This window comes from Musa acuminata, chromosome BXJ2-10, assembly GCF_036884655.1.
Source record: "Musa acuminata AAA Group cultivar baxijiao chromosome BXJ2-10, Cavendish_Baxijiao_AAA, whole genome shotgun sequence".
NCBI lineage: Eukaryota > Viridiplantae > Streptophyta > Magnoliopsida > Zingiberales > Musaceae > Musa > Musa acuminata.
Genome location: NC_088347.1, coordinates 12736798 through 12756223, shown reverse-complemented (window position 1 = coordinate 12756223; position 19426 = coordinate 12736798). Strand labels below are relative to the sequence as shown.

The 19426-nt window shown below is 35.3% G+C and overlaps 1 protein-coding gene across 2 annotated transcripts; it reads left to right on the top strand.

The window, feature by feature from the left end:
* Positions 1-279: 279 nt before the first annotated feature.
* On the top strand, positions 280-18600 carry LOC103999817 (diphthine--ammonia ligase). Of its 2 annotated transcripts, none has more exons than XM_065127743.1 (12): positions 280-423; positions 505-576; positions 1297-1364; positions 4768-4993; positions 5106-5138; positions 6405-6487; positions 7020-7092; positions 11215-11545; positions 11617-11948; positions 14365-14690; positions 14768-15065; positions 17841-18600. In XM_065127743.1, the coding sequence occupies exons 1-12, from the start codon at positions 346-348 to the stop codon at positions 18051-18053; spliced, it is 2133 nt and encodes a 710-aa protein (XP_064983815.1). In that variant the 5' UTR covers positions 280-345; the 3' UTR covers positions 18054-18600. The 2 variants fall into 2 exon arrangements, with proteins under 2 accessions (XP_064983815.1, XP_009419955.2); XM_009421680.3 differs by having other exon boundaries at positions 1285-1364.
* The last annotated feature ends 826 nt before the right edge of the window (positions 18601-19426 follow it).

Below are 19426 nucleotides of genomic sequence, written 5' to 3'. Positions count from 1 at the left end.
AATAAAAAACCTGTGTGCACGTGTCAACTCTGTCTCCGAATGATCAAAAGATAATTACCATCGCATGTATATCAAATCATGTACAGATATTTATACACAATGTCTACAACTACCAATTGCATCTATTTTCTCCGTCTTAAACCTTACGTGATAAGGAAACTGAAATCGGAGCTCCGTTATCGGCTTAATAGAGTATGGACACAGTTGCTGATCCGGAGGAACCGAGATCCGACCCAATAGAGATTTGATCCGTTTTCACTCGCTGGAACGACGCTGAACCCTCCCGATAAAACCCTAACACAACAACGGAGACTGACGAGAAGGAATCGATCCAGCGGAGGAGCAATGAAGGTGGTGGCACTGGTGAGCGGCGGCAAGGACAGCTGCTTTGCGATGATGCGATGCATCGATTACGGGCACGAGGTCAGTCTATTCGGTCACCTCGGTCGAATTCCTGATGAGTTGTTCTTTCACAAGTTTGATGGGCCTTCCGTTGATATGCAGATCGTTGCCTTGGCCAATCTCATGCCCCTGGATGATTCGGTGGACGAGCTCGATAGCTACATGTATCAAACTGTAAGCCTCTGCTATGTGGTACTTCATGTTTGGTTCTTATTTTTCCTTTCCCCTTTCATTGGTTCTTGCTTTGGTGCTGCGCCGCTCGCAGAATGCATCCTCAGTTTTTCGTGTTTTGTAAATGATGCTACTTGATTGGATCTCGTCATAGTAGAGTTTGATTTAGTTGCTCGGATTTTTAACCTGTGAACTTTGAGTTATGTGAAGTTCATATTTTCTTCGTGAGAAATGAATTTAAAGCAACTTGAGGGTTTGATGTTATAGCAAATAAACTCAAAAGTCAGTTTTGGAAATGTATGACCTAATGCAAAGATATTCTAGTAACATTTTATTCAATATTTCTGTTGCTAGGGTTGGATTTCTGTCATGATAAAAGGTTGTTATATCACATGAAAAGGTCTGGAATCCTTTGTCCATGGTACTTGGTCAACCTCTATTGTAGTTGAAAGCGGTGGTTTGAAACAAGTTTTTGTGGACCACCTTAGGCGTAATTTTTTTTATTTTTTTGCTTTTACTTTTTTTCTGTTTTTCTAACAGAGGAACACTTAGGCATGTTGATGTTAGATTTAAGAGGGTTCTGTCCACAAATGCTGTTCCGTTGACACTGGCTGTAATCTTGTATGATGGATATACTGTATTTTCTGTCCACTGTTGTTTCAAATTAGCTTATATCTCAAAGTGCTTTTGATACATTTGCCATTCTATTAGGTTGGACATCAGATAGTAGTTGGTTATGCAGAATGCATGGGATTACCATTGTTCCGAAGGAGGATACGAGGATCCACAAGGTGTGTGCTATCTGGGCTTATTCTCTTTATATATATGTGTGTGTGTGTGTGTGTGTATATAAATATAAATATATATATATATATATATATATATATATATATATATATTCTTTTTATCCTCTATTATGTTAATGGTGTTTCTTTTGTAATTTCCTTCCCTTGATTCAGCCACAAGGTGTGCACTTAACTTTTGGAAGTTCCGCTATATAACTGTTCAATTTGCACTTAACTTCCTGTTTCAACCTACTTTATGCCTTCCTTTCTTTGGTAACTTTCTGTTACTTGTGCTCTTTTGGATGTATCTCTGTTGTCCATGTGAAAGGTCTTATGGCTCTTGCAGTTTTTCTGTAGTCAGTTACATGACTTCTATTTATTAGTAACCTTCTATGTTAACTTTTCTTCTCTTGTAGTTATAGATTCTATCCTTCTTGTTCTTTATGCATTAAACAATAAGATAATCTTGTAAATTAAAACATTCAGAATTGCAACTTGCAACATGTTTGTAGTTAATTTTGAACTGAGGAAGTTGGCTTGTACTTACTCTATTGGATAAATGGTGGACATTTTATTAATCCATTATCCTTTCAGTGAGAGAGAAATGAAAGATGGCTAATTTTGTAGTCAGTTCCCTTTGTTTTTAAGATCAATATTCCACCTTTGATGGAAGTGGCTTATTATCAAAATCTTCTCTCTCTTCCTTATGGGTGGCTCCTAGGTATAACTCAAAGGTGTCATATCCAACACTATAGAGAGAAAAAATAAATTGATAAAAGATTTCTCTTAATTATAGAATTAACAAATGTTGGTACAGCTTGTTCCTTCTCAATGATATTGAATACTGGTTTAACAGAACTTCAAGAATGAAGACAACCATATCAACGGATTAGAACATAGATGTATCTCAACTGCAATGTCTTTAGGACTTACAATGTTGTTCTTAGGTAGCTAGCTTCGTACTCATCGCCCTTTTGATGTTAGTGGAGAACTGATAGATGCCAAATGTCTCCACAATGAGGCCAAAAAGAAAACTGAGGCTTACAACATTTGAAGGTTCATATGTAGTCTTGGTCCTTTTTTTGCTTAATCCTTTATTTTAGTCCCTTAAATAGACCAGAAAAGCTATGTTCCAGTTATCGTTATGTTATGATGATAATGTTGCATATGAATAGAGATGGGCTTATTCATTGCAGTGATGACTATGCCCTTTATTTGAATGGTATCAGATCTAATCTCTAACAGAATATTTTACAAATAGATCAGTGATTTAAATAGGTGCCGCCTAGCCCGAGCGCCTCGTGGGTGGACTAGGCGGCGTGCTTCAGTGAGGTATCACTTGGGTGCTCCATTGAACCTAGGTGTCGGGCGCCTCGGGTGAGCACTTGGTTCAAATAAACGCCTAGCCCGAGCGCCTCGTGGGTGGACTAGGCGACGTGCTTCAGTGAGGTATCACTTGGGTGCTCCATTGCCTAGCCCGAGCGCCTTGTGGGTGGACTAGGCGGCGTGCTTCAGTGAGGTATCACTTGGGTGCTCCATTGAACCTAGGTGTCGGGCGCCTCGGGTGAGCACTCGGTTCAAATAAAGCAACCAAATCAGACTTTTAAGTTTGGTTCGGTTCAACAGTGGTTAGTTGGTTCGATTGAATCAACTAACCAATTTCTTACCCGTAAAAGCTACCCTTGCATGCCCATGCGACCTTGAGCCAACCCTAGCGCTGCTTCTACCTCCGCCGTTGATGCTTTTTACCATTGCCTCTATCGTAGACATAGCGGATCGAGCCTTCCTTTATCTCCAGCGGACAAGTCCGACGTTTTAACAAGAGCCCGTAGCTTCCTTCCACTATCGCTCTGTGTGTAGTTCCTTCCATTGTTGAGGGAGAGGACCTTAGGTTCCTTCACCCCCGATGGACGCCCTTTGGAGCTTCTGTCGCTACTGTTGTCCGCAGCTTCCGCCGCTGCCACTGCTGCTGCTGCTGTCTGTAGCTTTGCCTCATAGCTTCCGCAGCTACTGCGACTGTCTTAAGCTGAATCCTCCGCTGCTGTTGTTGTCGTGCACAACTTCCTTCATCACCGCTGCCTTCTCCTTCCCCACTTTTTACTGTCGGTGATACTTTTATCCCCCTCTGCTATTGTTAACAGTTCTTTTTTCCTCTTTAACTACTGTTAACAGTAAATAATATATTGTTAACAGTAGACTGTTAACTACTGTACTAAGTAATCTCTATTTACTAGATTGATAATATACTATTTAGATTTTAACACTGCTAATATTTGTTTATTTAAAATTATTAGATCATTTTAATTTAATGTCATATTTTTATTTATATAATCATATTTATCAATTATATTATATATTTTTTATATTTTAATATTTTAGAGCGTCTCGCTTCGCTCGGGCGAGCGCCTAGTGCCTCAGGCATTTTGGGACCTTAGCGTCTTTTGGCGCATAGTGCTTTTTAGATCATTGAAGCAGATCAATGGTTTAGTCATTGACCCATAATTATATTAAAATTCGGTCTGATTATGCTGATTCTGGTGTGGTTCTTCTTATCTGTCAGGCTGAACAGCAACCTTATCAGATTATGTTGTGACCATATTTGGGTCTTGATAACTCGGCATATTAGTGACCTTAGCATAGGCATTATATACATTCAACAACCCCTTTTCAATAATGATTCTTTATCAAAGCTTTGCTATTCATTTCCTCTTTAGACATCTCACTTACTAATCTTTTCTCCATTTCTGTCTTAAAGACAAAATGATTATCAATCTGTTTTATTATCAAACTGTTGGATTATAATATAGGATTGATCCTATTTTCATGGATGTACTGCCCTCATAATGATGCATAGTTGCTAAAAGAAGCATTATAGGATTGTTCCTATTTTCATGGATGTACTCCCACCCTCATAATGATGCACGGTTGCTTAAAGAAGCATGATTCATTTAGAGGCCTGTTCTGCAACTTATGGAACAGAGGTTCTGCTTTCACAAATAGTATGCTGGACAAAAGTTCTGAACTCAGAACATTTATCTTTTCTGACTGCAGTATGTTTCTCTGCTGTTGCATTTACACTGTATCCATGTTTCTTTCTGGTTGATGTTCTGTAAATTTTCTCCCTGTTTTCTGTCATTTGGAATTTTACTCAAATGGAGATTCCTATGAGTTATTTTTACAATTTCAAATATGTAACCTTGTTAGGACATTGTCTTCAAATGCTCTTTTAACACCTCTAACAAGAAAGTTTACATTTCAATGTACTGCAAAACAGCAAAAGTACTATTCTTTTTAAAATCTGCACATAAAATTGCTGTCTGGGGCTCTATTTGTGTATATCTTCTTAATTTGCATCCTCTGCTATTAAGCTCAACTTACTGCCATTGGTTTATGTCGGTTTCAACTGTAGGCATCAACATCTTAATTACAAAATGACTTCAGGAGATGAAGTTGAAGATATGTTTGTTTTATTAAATGAAGTTAAAAAGCAGATTCCCTCTATCACAGCAGTTTCTTCAGGTGCAATTGCATCAGATTATCAGAGATTGCGAGTGGAGAGTGTTTGTTCAAGGTTAGGCCTCGTGTCTCTGGCTTATTTGTGGAAACAAGATCAAACTTTACTCCTTGAGGAAATGGTAATCTTTGCATTGCTCGTTAGTTTGTGAATGAATCTTTATATCAATGAATTTTTACATGCAAAATTTCACCTGTTGCTAACTGGTTTTCTCCCCTGCTGGTTTTTATCAGATAGAAAGGGGCATTATAGCTATCACTATTAAGGTACTGGAAGCTGTATTTTGCATTCGATGCTATTAACTGATTTGCAATCTGTTAACTGTTCTATGTTAAATGACTTGTGATCTGTGGCTGAAATTTCAAGATCTGGTCCCTATGTTTTATCTCATCATGATAGATCTGAATCTAATCCTCACTTCTTGAGAAAAGACCTGCTTTGATATCTGATCCTTGTGCAGTAGAAGTCAATATACTTACCTCATCATGATGGATCTAAATGTAATCCTCAGTCTCTAGAAAGGATCTGCATTGTTATTTTCTCCTTGTCCACTAAAAAAGTTGATAAAGATGAGGTATGGAGATCAGTTCTTCCAGATTTATGGAATGGTAACTCCCACTGTTAAAAAATGTAAACTAGCTGGGAGGTAAATAATGATAAAAGAAAGGGGAGGTGTTGCAGCTACGGTCTTGGCATCAGATGAGTAGAAAATTCTTTTACTTCTTCCTTCTTGCTTAAGTGTATTGAGATTCAATTCTTTATGTAATTTGGGCTCATTGAATAGTTGAATATTCATTGGGATTCATATACTAAGTCTTTATGTATATTTCTATTCGACTTGTTTAAATATGGAATGGATGATTAGGATAGTGTCAAACTTGCTCAACTTCTGTTTTTCCTGTTTGTAAGTACGTAGAAGAAGATTGTGACCCATTTTTAACCTTATTTATTAAATTGGAAAACCAAGTCTTTTTATTCACATTTAAGCTTGCATATGTTGAGGATAAGTAAGAAAAAGGAACTAACATGAGTCTTCATTTACATCACCCTAGGTGACATGTATTATTAGTCTTTGGTGATTCAAATGAGTTATTTTAATAGAGTGATTCTAGCTATTTGTTAGTTTCTGTTGCATTGAGCATGTTATCTTTATAATATCTCTTAGACAATCTGATCACTAAAACAAACACGAACACTTGAGAAAGATGGAATCAGGTAAACAATAGTCATCGTATGGTTAAATTAGTATACTACCGGTCTTATGTTGACAGAAAATGGAATCAAATTTGATGAGATAGGAAAATGTCTGTCCATTAACAGGAAGAAGTCTAATTATATTTACTTTAATAATTCATAAATCTTTTCCTGCTGTCTCAAAATGACATTCTCTTTGCCTATTTTGTATCAGACATTTTCTGAATCTATTCTGTATGTTAGGTTGCACTTTGAAACATCTCAAACAAGTTATGTCCCTAGCGCAGAAACTTAACTATGATAGTTTGTTTTGATGCATTGATTTGTTTGTCACACAGGTCGCAGCTATGGGGTTGAATCCTGCAAAGCATTTAGGACGAGAACTTGCAGATCTGATACCTTATCTGCTCCAAATTAAAGAGTATGTCAGGGCCCATCATCATTAGTGACTGTTGATTTATTGAGCAGTGAGAAATAACTTTGGAGAATCTTAATTTAAGTTGATTTTGGTCTAAAATGGATGAAATTTCATCACATAAATGAACTATTACTACAAGAAGCTATGAGATTTAAAGCAGTAAGTTGCAGAGTAACATTCATCAACCATTTAAAATTCAATTTAGATATTATTAGGATGATTGAGATATCGAATAACAATGACAGATTGTTTTTTAGTTCTTTCAAGTTTCAACATACACTTGGACATTGTTGTGCTGAAACTAGACTTGCATTTGGATTGATCTACTTCTGTTTTATAGTTGCTCTTTAAAGTACTAATCCATGACTATGTTTTATTATCATTTATCATGCTGTTCAACCTCCAGAAAGATGTGTCCTTTTATTTACTAGTGATGCGGTTTTGTGTAGAATAATTGATTTTGTCAAATTTGTCTTGCTAGTGAAGAAATTGGTTTATCTCTATACAATAATATTGAATCTCTCCTTTTGGATAGATTATGTGGTATAAATGTCTGTGGCGAAGGAGGAGAATATGAAACACTAACACTTGACTGCCCTCTCTTTAAAGTGAGTTCTCAATTCCAAATCATGTTTCTGCACATTATCTGTTTGTGTAGCTTGTTATCTGTACATAATTCAACTCTGTCATGTTGACATGCAAATATGTGCACACAAAGATGCATTCCCAATAACCAGCTTTGATCACATTAGAATCATCTTGGAATTTATCAATGACTTTGCTATTGTCACGCCCTGAGCTGACCTAACTCGGTTCTGGAGAAGATCAGTCCGTGCATGAACAAAATCCTTTTTCACAGGACTGTATAATTTTTTTAAAAATTAATACATTTGTTACAATAATGATAATTACCAAATCCATCTTTACCATGAATATCCCCTATCTCTCGCTCCAGATACCATGCTACCTTCAAACAAATTTATAGTTTCTTTTGTTTTTTGAGCACAAATGTCTAGTAGAGAGTAGGATAGAGTTCAAAGGAAGCATGTAGCAATATGCTAAATCAATGTCAACAATTACAAGGGTCTATGTCATGCATGAGCACAGCATCAACAAACAAGATTTACAGATTAACAGGAGTATACTTGTATAGCATTAGTATACTCACAATAAATGATTCAGAAATGCCACAAAAAGCAATCATATCAATAATACATAAGGCACACTTATTCAAACATTTACTTCAATTGCATATCATGAAATAATAGTATTCTAAGAAAGAACACATCATGTTTGATGCACATCACATAAGAAGGATCAAATCCATATCACACATCATATTGCTTTCTCTTTTTTTTTCTTTGTTCTTCCTTTCATATAACATGTCATACTATATACATAATAATCCCTTATTCACAAATAAAATAAAAATAATTATAGAATTCAAGTACGTACTAAACCTGAGGGAACCAGCTCCACCTTGTGGACAAAATCCTTGGTGGACATCCTACTTGTTGGGTCATGGGTTTACACCCAAGGGTACATTTCTTACATGATGATAGTATGTCACCGTTGTTCACATAATATTCATGAAACTTAATTCATTTTAACATAAGTATTCTTTCTAGTTCTCTTGCTAAGGCTATCACTGGGTAAAACATACTATCCCATTATCTGTCTTGGTGGACTTAAATGCAATCCCTTTGTTGATCAAAATGTTTACTACTATTGGAATCTGCAATGGGGTATAAGCCTGTGGTAAGAGAACTATCAAGAACCTAAATTGAAATTGAAATTATATATATAATAAATACAACTGCTCAATCACTTGTCTCATGTCAACACTGCACCATTATACATCTTTAAGGAAAACCAAATCATGGTTAATGATTTTTGATACATGACATAAAACTAAAAAATTAATTATTTGACTATACTGAATCTCATAACACAAGTCATATAAGAATTCACCATAGCACATGTCAATAAAACAATATTTATACTTTAAACATGATTCGTCATAGTCAATTGATCGATTAAATGTATGCCTGGTAAAAAAATAAATAGCATGGCAATATCAAGTCTCGAGACACTGAATCATAACTTATGAAATTCCTACATGACATTAAATTAATAATTAACCACAATAGATGCTATAACACATGAAATATGCATACTCATTATTTTACAAAATAAATCTATTATTTCAAACATAAAAATTCTACATGCAACAAAATATATGCTTAAACTTAGTGCTTAAAAAGATTTAAGGGTTATGTGTTACTTCAATCCATGTTTCTATTTTACTTATTCAAGTTAATCATTAACCAGGAATTTATTCAAACTTATTCTAACTTAATTATCTACTTCCTATTTCATTCAATTATATGCACTATAAATACTCATGCAATTAAATCTTGTATTGCCTACTAATCATAATCAATCTCTCAATTTAATTAACAAAATATCTAGTTATATATTTTTGAGGCATATCATTACAAATGTGACACTTATTCATATCATATTGGGATTGTTTAGTAAATTTGATTTACCTAACCAACATGTAATATTCATCACACGTCATTTTATTACATAATCAACATCCTTACCCATACACATGCACACATTTTAAACCTATAACCTTTTTTTTCAACTCATGGTGCTTTTGCTTAGTTAGTCTATACAAGATTCTCCTTAATTCTTTGAGTTTAACATGTAATAAATTAGTCATGATGCATCCTAATATAGAGCTAGCAAGAGACGACAAAAGATAGGTGGGTTGTGAGAATCAAACATATATATTCCTGTTATCCACAATTAATGGGCTCTAGGAGACCTTCTTTTATAATAACGATTTAATTATCCAAGAGGGTGAATACTCTTTTTATTACTTACTATTTCCTGCTCATAATTAGATACTTTTTTTTGAAGTCATTTAATCCATCTTTCTTTTTTTTAAATTTATATGTTTGTAACTTGTTTCCCACAAATGTCCCTTCTTGCACATTAACCCATGTTCTATTTTTAGTATCATTTCTTTTTCACTCAAATTGTAAATTCCTTAGCAATGTATCCTCTGTTTGATATGTACCTCAACCAAGTATCATCTTCCAGGTTCAAACAAATTTTTGATAAACTTTAAAATGATACATACAAATTTTTGATAATCTTGAGTTCCAGGCTTAATTATCTTTCTTCTTATAATTAACTAGAGATTTTTTTTATTCATCATTACTAAAATCGTATTGACTAATTCCTTTAATCTGATCTATATTCTTTCCCTAATTTATCATGTATATTTTAATTAAAACCAATAATATTCTGCCAAGTTATTTACTAGTAGGTTCAGGCAGTTTGTATAAGTTAATGTCACTGTCATAAATTAACTTGCTACTGACATTAAGCTCACTGTATCACACTACATTAGTCATATTACATTAAAATAAGCACCAGTTGAATTCAATTCTCATATGTTACATCTTCTCATTATATGTATTAGTGATAAAGCTTCTAAGACAAATCCTTATATTTTGAACGATCGTTGGAGTAAGATTCTATGATCCATATGAGATGAAATGAGACATACAAGTTGTGAATAGGCCCAAAACCTGAATCAAGATCATGTATACCTGTCATTCTCTCATGGGTCAACATATCATAAGTTGAAGTTTCTCTCACTAACCACCTTTAATTGCATATGCAGTCTACCATACTCTTTAGGAAGTTATGGGTTGGAGTTATATGCATGTGTTCAATGACGTGCATGTTTGAGCATATCAAAACATATGGGCTTAGTGGCTGCAAACATGTTTAGGCTTAGGAGCACTTTGTGGTTGTAAGTATGGGTGAGACTTCTGCAAACTTGTAGTGGCTGACCTCTTTGTGGTTGTCTTGCTATAGGTTTGCTTCTCTCCTTTGTTTTTGTTTTTTTGTTTTAACACTCAAGATACTATAATCTAATCCCGTTAATAGAGGTGAAAAATGACTTGGTGAAACAATCTTGAACCTCAACTAATATCATAGGCATAAGAAACAATGAAAACAGTTAAATCTTTGACAAATTTTCACTTCTATTCATTTAAAATATAACCCAATCAATATCATGATCACAATCTTTTATTTTAAAAAATGATTAAAATAATGCCTGCTGATAGAAGAGAAATAAGAATATAGAATATCAAAAAAGATCTCTGCATCTTATGATCATGAGATAGGAAAAACAAAGGATAGGAAGGAAAACCAAGGATTTGAATCTCTATATCTTATAATCATAAGATGGAAAAACAAAGGATTTAGATCCCTACCTTGGACTTTTGTAGGTCATCGCCCTAGCTACTCCTCTCTTTCCTCAAGGGCTGCTCTCTTTCCCACGGGAGGGAGATGGCGGCTATAAAATAAAGGGGGAGAGGGATCAACCCTAACCCTAAGTTTGCTTATGTAATAAAATTACCAATCTACCCCTTATTAAAATTAGGGTATTACAGTTATAGATTTCTTTGTTTTTGTGAACAAGTGCTGGAAATTTGGACTTGTGAAATTAAACCTCTTATGTGCTCTTGTAAATCTGTCATTAACTAGGAAAGAAGTAGGCTTAAGGTTTTTTGTTCAATTTTAGGGGTTAGCAAATCTATTTGTCATTAACTGGCAATTTTAGGAAAGAAGTAGGCTTAAGATTCTTTCTTTATGTATTGTGTATATACTAGAACTAGTCTGACATGTATAAATTTCAGAATGCTAGGATTTTTCTTGACAAGTTTGAGGTGATTCTGCACTCACCAGATAACATTGCACCTGTTGGTTTCCTTCATCCCTTGGCTTTCCATCTTCAACATAAGATGGAGCCTCTGTCTTCCGGCAGTTGTGACATTGGTTCAGGCAAGGTGGGATATGTATGTGAAGTACAAGGAGATTCTACACCAGATCATATGGTGCAGTCTCTTTCTGCGTGCTCTCAGCTTGGTAACTGTACAACTAAGAACCTGAACTTGTGCATCTCAAGAGGCAGCAGGGACAAGTTTTCTATTGGTTGTTGGATTCAGAATGTCTCTAAGACTTTAGATGGTTAGAGTGCTTTACCTTTTTTGTTTTGATACTTTCAATGGAAGTTCCATTGCTCACAACTATATCGGCAGGCTTGCAGGAAGATCTCATTTCTGTTCTTGGAAAAATTGAATTGAAACTAAACGAAGATGGCTTTGATTGGCTGAACGTTATATACATTCACCTCTACATTTCCAATATGAAGGATTTTACATTGGCTAATGAAGTGTATGTGAAGTTTATCACAGAGAAGAAATGCTTCTTGGGTGTCCCATCTAGAAGTACAATTGAACTGCCATTGGTGCAGGTTGGCCTGGGTAATGCCTTCGTTGAAGTCTTAGTAGCCAATGATCACAGCAAAAGAGTTCTACATGTACAAAGTATCTCATGCTGGGCACCTAGTTGCATTGGTCCATACAGCCAGGTAGAGTTCTCATTCAGTTGAATGTTCAGTTCATCAAAGCTCAGAACTGATTGTAAGTTCCTTGTGATTGCACTGACCAGCCAATCCTGAGCAGAGCATATAATCTTGCGGGAATTTTTTTAGTGTCGATGAAATGTATTTTTGTATTAAGATGTTCCGTAAGTTTATCTATGTTTCTTATTGTCCTTGGTTGATGAAATCTCTTAAAATGTTTGTAGATATGCAGTTCATCGAAATCTCATCTGATACTGAAACATGATGTGTTTAGATCTCAAAGATTATATATTGAAAATGAACAATAAGCTTATTTCACTTTGCCGTGATTAGGTAGGCGCATATTCCTGGTAGGATTTAAGATAGACACTGAAAGTAGTTTCTCATGTACTTGAGCTCCTCATTGTTATTCTTGCAGACTGCAAGCTCAGTAAACATTCGCTGGTTGCTTACATATACACTCAATTATTTAGACACATTGTTGGTAATCTTCTTGTGACTTGATATCATTTGATATGTTTTTTTTTTTACACGAAATTTAGTCCCAGTTACGATAATAACAGCCTTGTCCTATAATGTCCTTAAGAAAAAGATATTATAAATTAAGAACCTATAATAGAGTTTTGTTCAACATTATAAATTTGCTGATGATTGGAGAACATCCAAGTAGCCCAGCTGTTGACAAGTAAAAAATGTGAGATCCTATGCTTGACTTTCGTCAAATTCCATGGGACTCCTTAGATCTTTATTTCTTGTACCTTTGAATGTTTACTTCATTCATATTTGTGCTCTAATTGGTATACACTTTGGTGATTATCATGTGATCACAGAGGTTAGATCACTGGCATTACAATAGCACTTCTACTATTATCAACATGATGAAATAAAGATCCACTGGTTAAAATACCATCACTAGTTGGCATATGAAAAACCATTTTTCATGACTCAAGGTTGCTGCTAACAGTTATGTTTAGACTGACTCCCTATTCATGCATCTTAAGAATTAGTCATACTAAAGAAGATAGCTGTTACTAAAACTTGCCATGATCTATTATGCAAGGTATGCAGTTTCGAATAATACCGTCCGTACCGGGTGGTACGTACCGGTCCGTCAACTGACCAGTACACGGACCACCCGTTATCGGATGATATATATATATATATATATATATATATATATATATATATATATATATATATATATATATATATATAATTTTTTATTTTTTTAAAGGCGACGTCGCCGAAAAAGGTGACGTCGTGTCACCTTAGCGATGTCGCCCGAAGAAGGAAAAAAAAAATATTTTAAAGGTGACGTTACGTTGCCTTTTATAAAAATAATTTATATATAAAAAAATCTTATATATATATATATATATAAACGAGGCGATGTCGCTCCGTCTAGGGAGAAGAGAGAGGCGACGTCACCGAATATATATATATATATATATATATATATATATATGTATATATATGTATGTATACATATGTATACATATGTATGTATACATATGTATACATATGTATGTATACATATGTATACATATGTATGTATACATATGTATACATATGTATGTATACATATGTATACATATGTATGTATACATATGTATACATATGTATAAACGAGGCGACGTCGCCGAATTATATATATATATACCGAGCGGTATACCGAACGGTATATTGTATCGTACCGTATCGAGCGAATGTCGAAATGCCAGTATGATATGATATTTCAAATCTTGCTATTCTGAGTGTTTTCTAGTTGTTATTGTGCCTTGTCATCATGTGCGTTAGCAAGCAATGTTCTGCATTATAGTGATCTTTTCCTTACCATATTACAAGAAATTGATACTATAATGAAAAGAATTTGATAACTGTTATTGATGCATATCTTAATGGGTATTTCTCTAGAAAATGAAAACTTTTGTTGTTTATTTTCTGGATTCTTGTTTTTGGTTAGGTTTAAATGGTAGTATGCTTATAGATTTTGTATATATTGTTATATTGTCATATCGTTTTAGAGTTTGCAGTCATTGACGCTTGACATTAAGTGGCAAACAGAAACTTGTATGTACTCTAGAAGACTGATTTCTATCATTTGTTGCTTTTCCTATTTGTTTGCCTTTTTCATTTCTCTTCTGTTCTTCTCATGATAGGATTTCTGTTAATGCCTCCTAACGTTGCTCTGAGGTTTTATAGGATATTTTGGTAATTAGGATACCACTTGGATATTTTAAATTGTTAGCTATGATCTCTAAGGGTTTCTAGATAGGGTCACAACACATTTAGTTTCCTGAGTAGGTAATATTAATGTTTTCTAAGATAAAGTTGCTACCATATTGGGTCTAATCACTGCTTACAGTTCATAATCTTGTTATTTACTGGCATGAGTAATTGAATTTGATTCCTCACTATTTAGGCAACTTTGCATGGAGAAGTTCTCCATATGGCTGGGCAGTTGGGGCTGGATCCCCCAACAATGACACTTTGTTCAGGAGGTCCGGCTATTGAAATAGAGCAAGCACTACTAAACAGCGAGGCCATAGCTAATTGCTTCAACAGCTCCCTTGTTTCCTGTGCAATTCTTTTGACAGTATATTGTGCTGCCTCTCTCACATTCCGTGAGAGAACTGAAATTCAGCACAAAATGGAATCTTTCTTTGATGACGACTCTGATTCGATCGATGTGAAAAGAGTGTCCAGCCCAATTTTCTTATATATTCTTGCACCTGCTCTTCCCAAAGGGTGTGATTACTTGTCATAACTGTATATTCTTTATTGCATGTTGTGTTCATCGTTTATGACATTGAACTGTTTTGCAGAGCTCTTGTTGAAGTAAAACCTGTTCTCTACATTCCAGAAAACGGAGATTATGGAATTGGAAATAATTTGCTAGGATCAGATAGCAAAGAAATGGTTTGGGATTTTCAGACTTACACCATCAGTGGAAAGATTTGTGCGGCCTTAGTTTCTATTACAAAAGATGTGGCAGCAAAGATCTGCCCTAATACTGAACCAGAACTTATCTCTGGCGATCACATAAGAGTGATTGCAAAGTTTTGTGTCTTTCTTGTCAATAAGGTCCTTTTGGACAACTATTTATTTTGGGGAGATTTGATGGTAAGATTCTCACTAAAATGAAATTGCCTTTGGACTTGCTTCTGGTACTTGGTTTTACAGTTTGGAGCCTGTAATTAGCATCAGTAGTCTCACTTAGGTTATTAATTGAAGTAAAAATATCTTTTAATTAGATAAGACTGATATTAATATTTTGTTCTATTTGATGACTTTGATTATTTAGATAGCAAATGTTCTGCTGAAGAACAAGAATTTTTGCTAATTATGGTTTACTCCTATTTTTAGAGTAGCAATCCAAAATCTGTTGAATTCCTTTCGATCCAGCGGCTTTTGACCTCTTAGGTCATGTGCACTTTTTGAAGAAATAATGTCAGAATAAAATCTGATGAACATTTCTCTAAACGCTGGATATGCAGTTTCAGACTAATGCAGCCTTACCTCAAAATGCTAGGAGGCCTTTTCTTTCTTTGCACCAATAACATAGGTAACCATGATATAACTTCTTGTTTGATTGGAAAAGTTCTATGGGGCTTTATTGCTGTATGGAAAAGGGGCAGTTTCAAATTAATGTTGCCTCACCTCCGAAATGCTATGAGGCTTTATTTTTTTCACTGGTATCACCGCAAAATAACTATACCTTCTTGTTTGATTGGATAAGTTCTTTAGGACTCTATTGCTCTATGGAAAGGGTTTTTCATAACAGTGAACATTGCTTTCTGACTAGCTGTTGAAACCTATATTCATTTTTCACTTGGTGATCTTGAGAATTATTTCTTCTCCCCTCCTTTATCATTTGGAGTACTTTCAGTCCCATCAGACCACTCTATCATCGCCTGGTAGTTTCATATAGACTTTATTTTTTAAAATTGGTAACTTCTTTCATTGGTACAATTTCCAGTTGATTGGGAAAACTTGTTGATGTGTTTATTTTTCTTATTAGAAGTTTACACATGATTGTTCTGCACAATAATTATGACCTCTTCTTTTTTCTTTGATTTTAGACTATCATTTGTCCTCTCATTTCAAGATGTAACCTTGTTTAGGTTTTGATCTAGCCTTTTGAACTACAAGTTACAATTGGTTTCTCATTGAACCCAATTTTGTCTAGGACTTCGCAACTAAATGTAGAGAACATCATAAACTGACTCCCTGGACTTGGCTTCAATTGGTATCACTTTACCATGCTTCCATCATTTAATTGAACTAAATGTAAATAATCGTAGAATCTTAGAAGGCCATTAGGCCTATTTTTTTATTATCATGCTTCCCTTCTTATGTTACATGTGATTTTTTTAACATAGTGAACCAGGGAGGATATAGTCAGTTTGAGAAAATTTATAATACAATGAACTGAATTTTCTTCATGACTTGGAAATGTTTGTGTAATTTTCTGTTGATGATATAGGAAGGAGATTGAAACTTCTGCAATATATAATATTTTCTGTTGTAAATCTGAGAAAACCATCATTATACGTGTCTGTTTCCCTTCTCCCCATGATATGATCACATAAAACATAAGACTAGTTGCATAGATATTATTAAATTACTGTGCAGTGGATCTGTGTTGTTTTAGTGCTGATTTATTTGCCATAGTGTTTTCAAAAGTGCTAGCCACCAAAGGCACTAAGGTGCCACGCTTGAGGTACTAGGTGCTCACCTACGTGTTCGCCCAAGCGAAACGAGGCGCCCCCAAGTATTAAAATTTTAAAAAATGTATTATGATTGATAAATATGATCATATAACAAAGCTGTTGTTAGTTATAAACTGAGAAAGAGGAGGAGATGGAGAAGTAATTGATGGAGGAAGGTGGTGGTTAGTTCGAAGGAAAGTGGCAACCGACAGCAAAACGAAGGTGGTCGACACAAACGACAGATAAACGAAGCTACAAATGGTGGCATAGGGTGGAGGTGGCTCGTGGTCTAACAGCATAGGGCGAAGGAGGCTTGCAGTTCGATGACATAGGGAGGAAGAGGCTCGTGGTCAAGCAGCGTATATTGGAGGAAGCCCACGGTTCAGTGACGTGGGTTGAAGCTTGCGATCCGACGATGTAGGCCAGAGGAAGCTTGTGATCCGGTAGCGTAGGGCGAAGGTGGCTTGCCATAGGGCGAATGCAGCTCACGGTAGGGTTTCTGATTCCTTACACTAGGTCAGGTGCAAGGAGGGCGAGGGGAGTAGTGTTGTGCTGTGATTAGTTGGTTAAGTTGAGCCAACTATGTGAAATTGATTGAACCTGGACTCCATTGAATCAGGTGCATGCCTGAGTCACCTAGTGCCTAGGCTCAAGCACATGCCAGAGTGGCACCTCTTTTAAATGCCTCACCCGGAAATGTTACGAGGCAAGCTCGCTTAGGTGAGAGTCCAAGCGCCTTTTGAAAAAATTGGTATGCCACAAACTGTACCAGCCATAGTGAGATGAAACATAAATTGTTAATTTACGAGGCAAGCTCGCTTAGGTGAGAGTCCAAGCACCTTTTGAAAAAATTGGTATGCCACAAACTGTACCAGTCATTGTGTTTTACATCAGAAATATTTATGTTGTGTGCATATGATTAGCCATTAGTACCTAAATATAACTAAAGGCTATTTATCTAAACACATAATAATGAAAATATGCTCCTTTTTTTTGGTTCAAATTCTGCTTTGTATAGCATCCCAATTGCATAGAAGCAGGCTCTGTTCTAAACTATGAACCCCAGTGTGCTTTTAATTTAGTCTAGTGTAAACTTTTTCTTGATTCATTGTTCTTTTTCTTGGGCTCCCTTTTCTTTTCCTTTAGAATTATTTCATAAATCTAAATGGAATTCTTTAATGTGCAGCACTTGAAGTTCTACTACACAGCATATCTTTCCATGACAGCGGAGACCCTAAATCTCATATTTTATGAGGTCTTTGCAGCATTTGCAGAGGACAGCAAAAGTTTTGAGATGGGGAAGGAGCCAATCTTTAGTCTCATTCCAGTGCTGAGCTCAGGTAGATCTGCATCTATGGAGGACATAATCACCTGTGAGCTGTTTGCGTCAAAGCTCTGAATTGGTGCGACTGCATAATCTGTGAAATCCAAAGCTGTTTCTGTGGAATGTCATGGGTCAGGCTGCATGTTACGTGCATTACTTGCATGTAATATCGAAAAGTTGGACTACTTGGGTCTGTGGAATGTCATGGGTCAGGCTGCATGTTACGTGCATTACTTGCATGTAATATCGAAAAGTTGGACTACTTGGGACTCGACGTCACTTATTTTCTCAGACTACTGGAACTGCTGCTCCAACAAAGAATCAGCTTTGGAGGATAAGAGAACAGCCTGCATGACAAGCAATTCATTTAAAGCTTAAAGCTGCAGTATGTTACCAGCAATGGTTACTGCATATAGGGGAAAGAGATATCAGAGGGATATCAGCATCTAATTGCAAGGCTCTCAAAATGCAGCACAGGCTTAGTTTTGCAATGCAGTTTTTGCTTCTCATGTGAAACTTTTGTGGTTTTTGCCTTGACATCATCTGTACCCTTGAATTATGCTTCCATTGCCTATTTTTCTTTTTGAATTCATCTCATAATTAATATCTATATTTGATTTAAGTGGATTGGGTAAATTATGGGCATCCCAATAAGTCCAATCTCCTGTTATCTCTACTTACAAGCATTGATTGAGCTGGAGAATGAGTAACGGGTCAATGGGCCGAGTTGCTGTTGGGTAATTCGGACAAATGTTTTGTTCAGCCAAACATTTTTTGTTTCAATCGGCAAGATGTAATCAAATTCATTTCAAGTCTAATTTTTGTTTGATAAAAGTTGTAAGTGATCATTAGACTTATTCAAGATATTTCTTTTGGTTTTATTTTCATAGATTTGATATAAGATTTACTTTAACCTTTTATTCTTTCTTGGATGGAATTTTTAAATTTTATTTTAATAAATTTTTTGATATTTTTATTTTGGTTAATTTTTTATAATAAATATAAAAAAGTGATTTTGGAAAGATAATATAAATTTTATGTATGAAAAGATAACACAAGTTTTGGAAAGAATAAGGTTCTAGATTTGATGGTATAATAAATTTTTTTTTGATTCATTAATATCTAATCAGAAAGTTTCATATGGTATAATAAACTTTTATTTATTCATTTTTATCCAATTAAAATGTCTTTTAAAGCGTAATCGTCAGTTCATTAGCAACAAGGTGTCACATTGGCAAATCAGTATATATATTTTTAATAAAATATCAAGATACACTACGGCGCGGTTATTTCAGTTGAGTCGAATCACAGGACGTGATCATCACGGTCCAATTCGTGACTTGAGTCCCGACCATGGGGTGGCTCGGGTCTCCACCTTCCTACCAACGCTGTGGATGGAAGTCGTTAATGTATTCAATGCAGCATCAGGGTTTGATCACAGTACACTT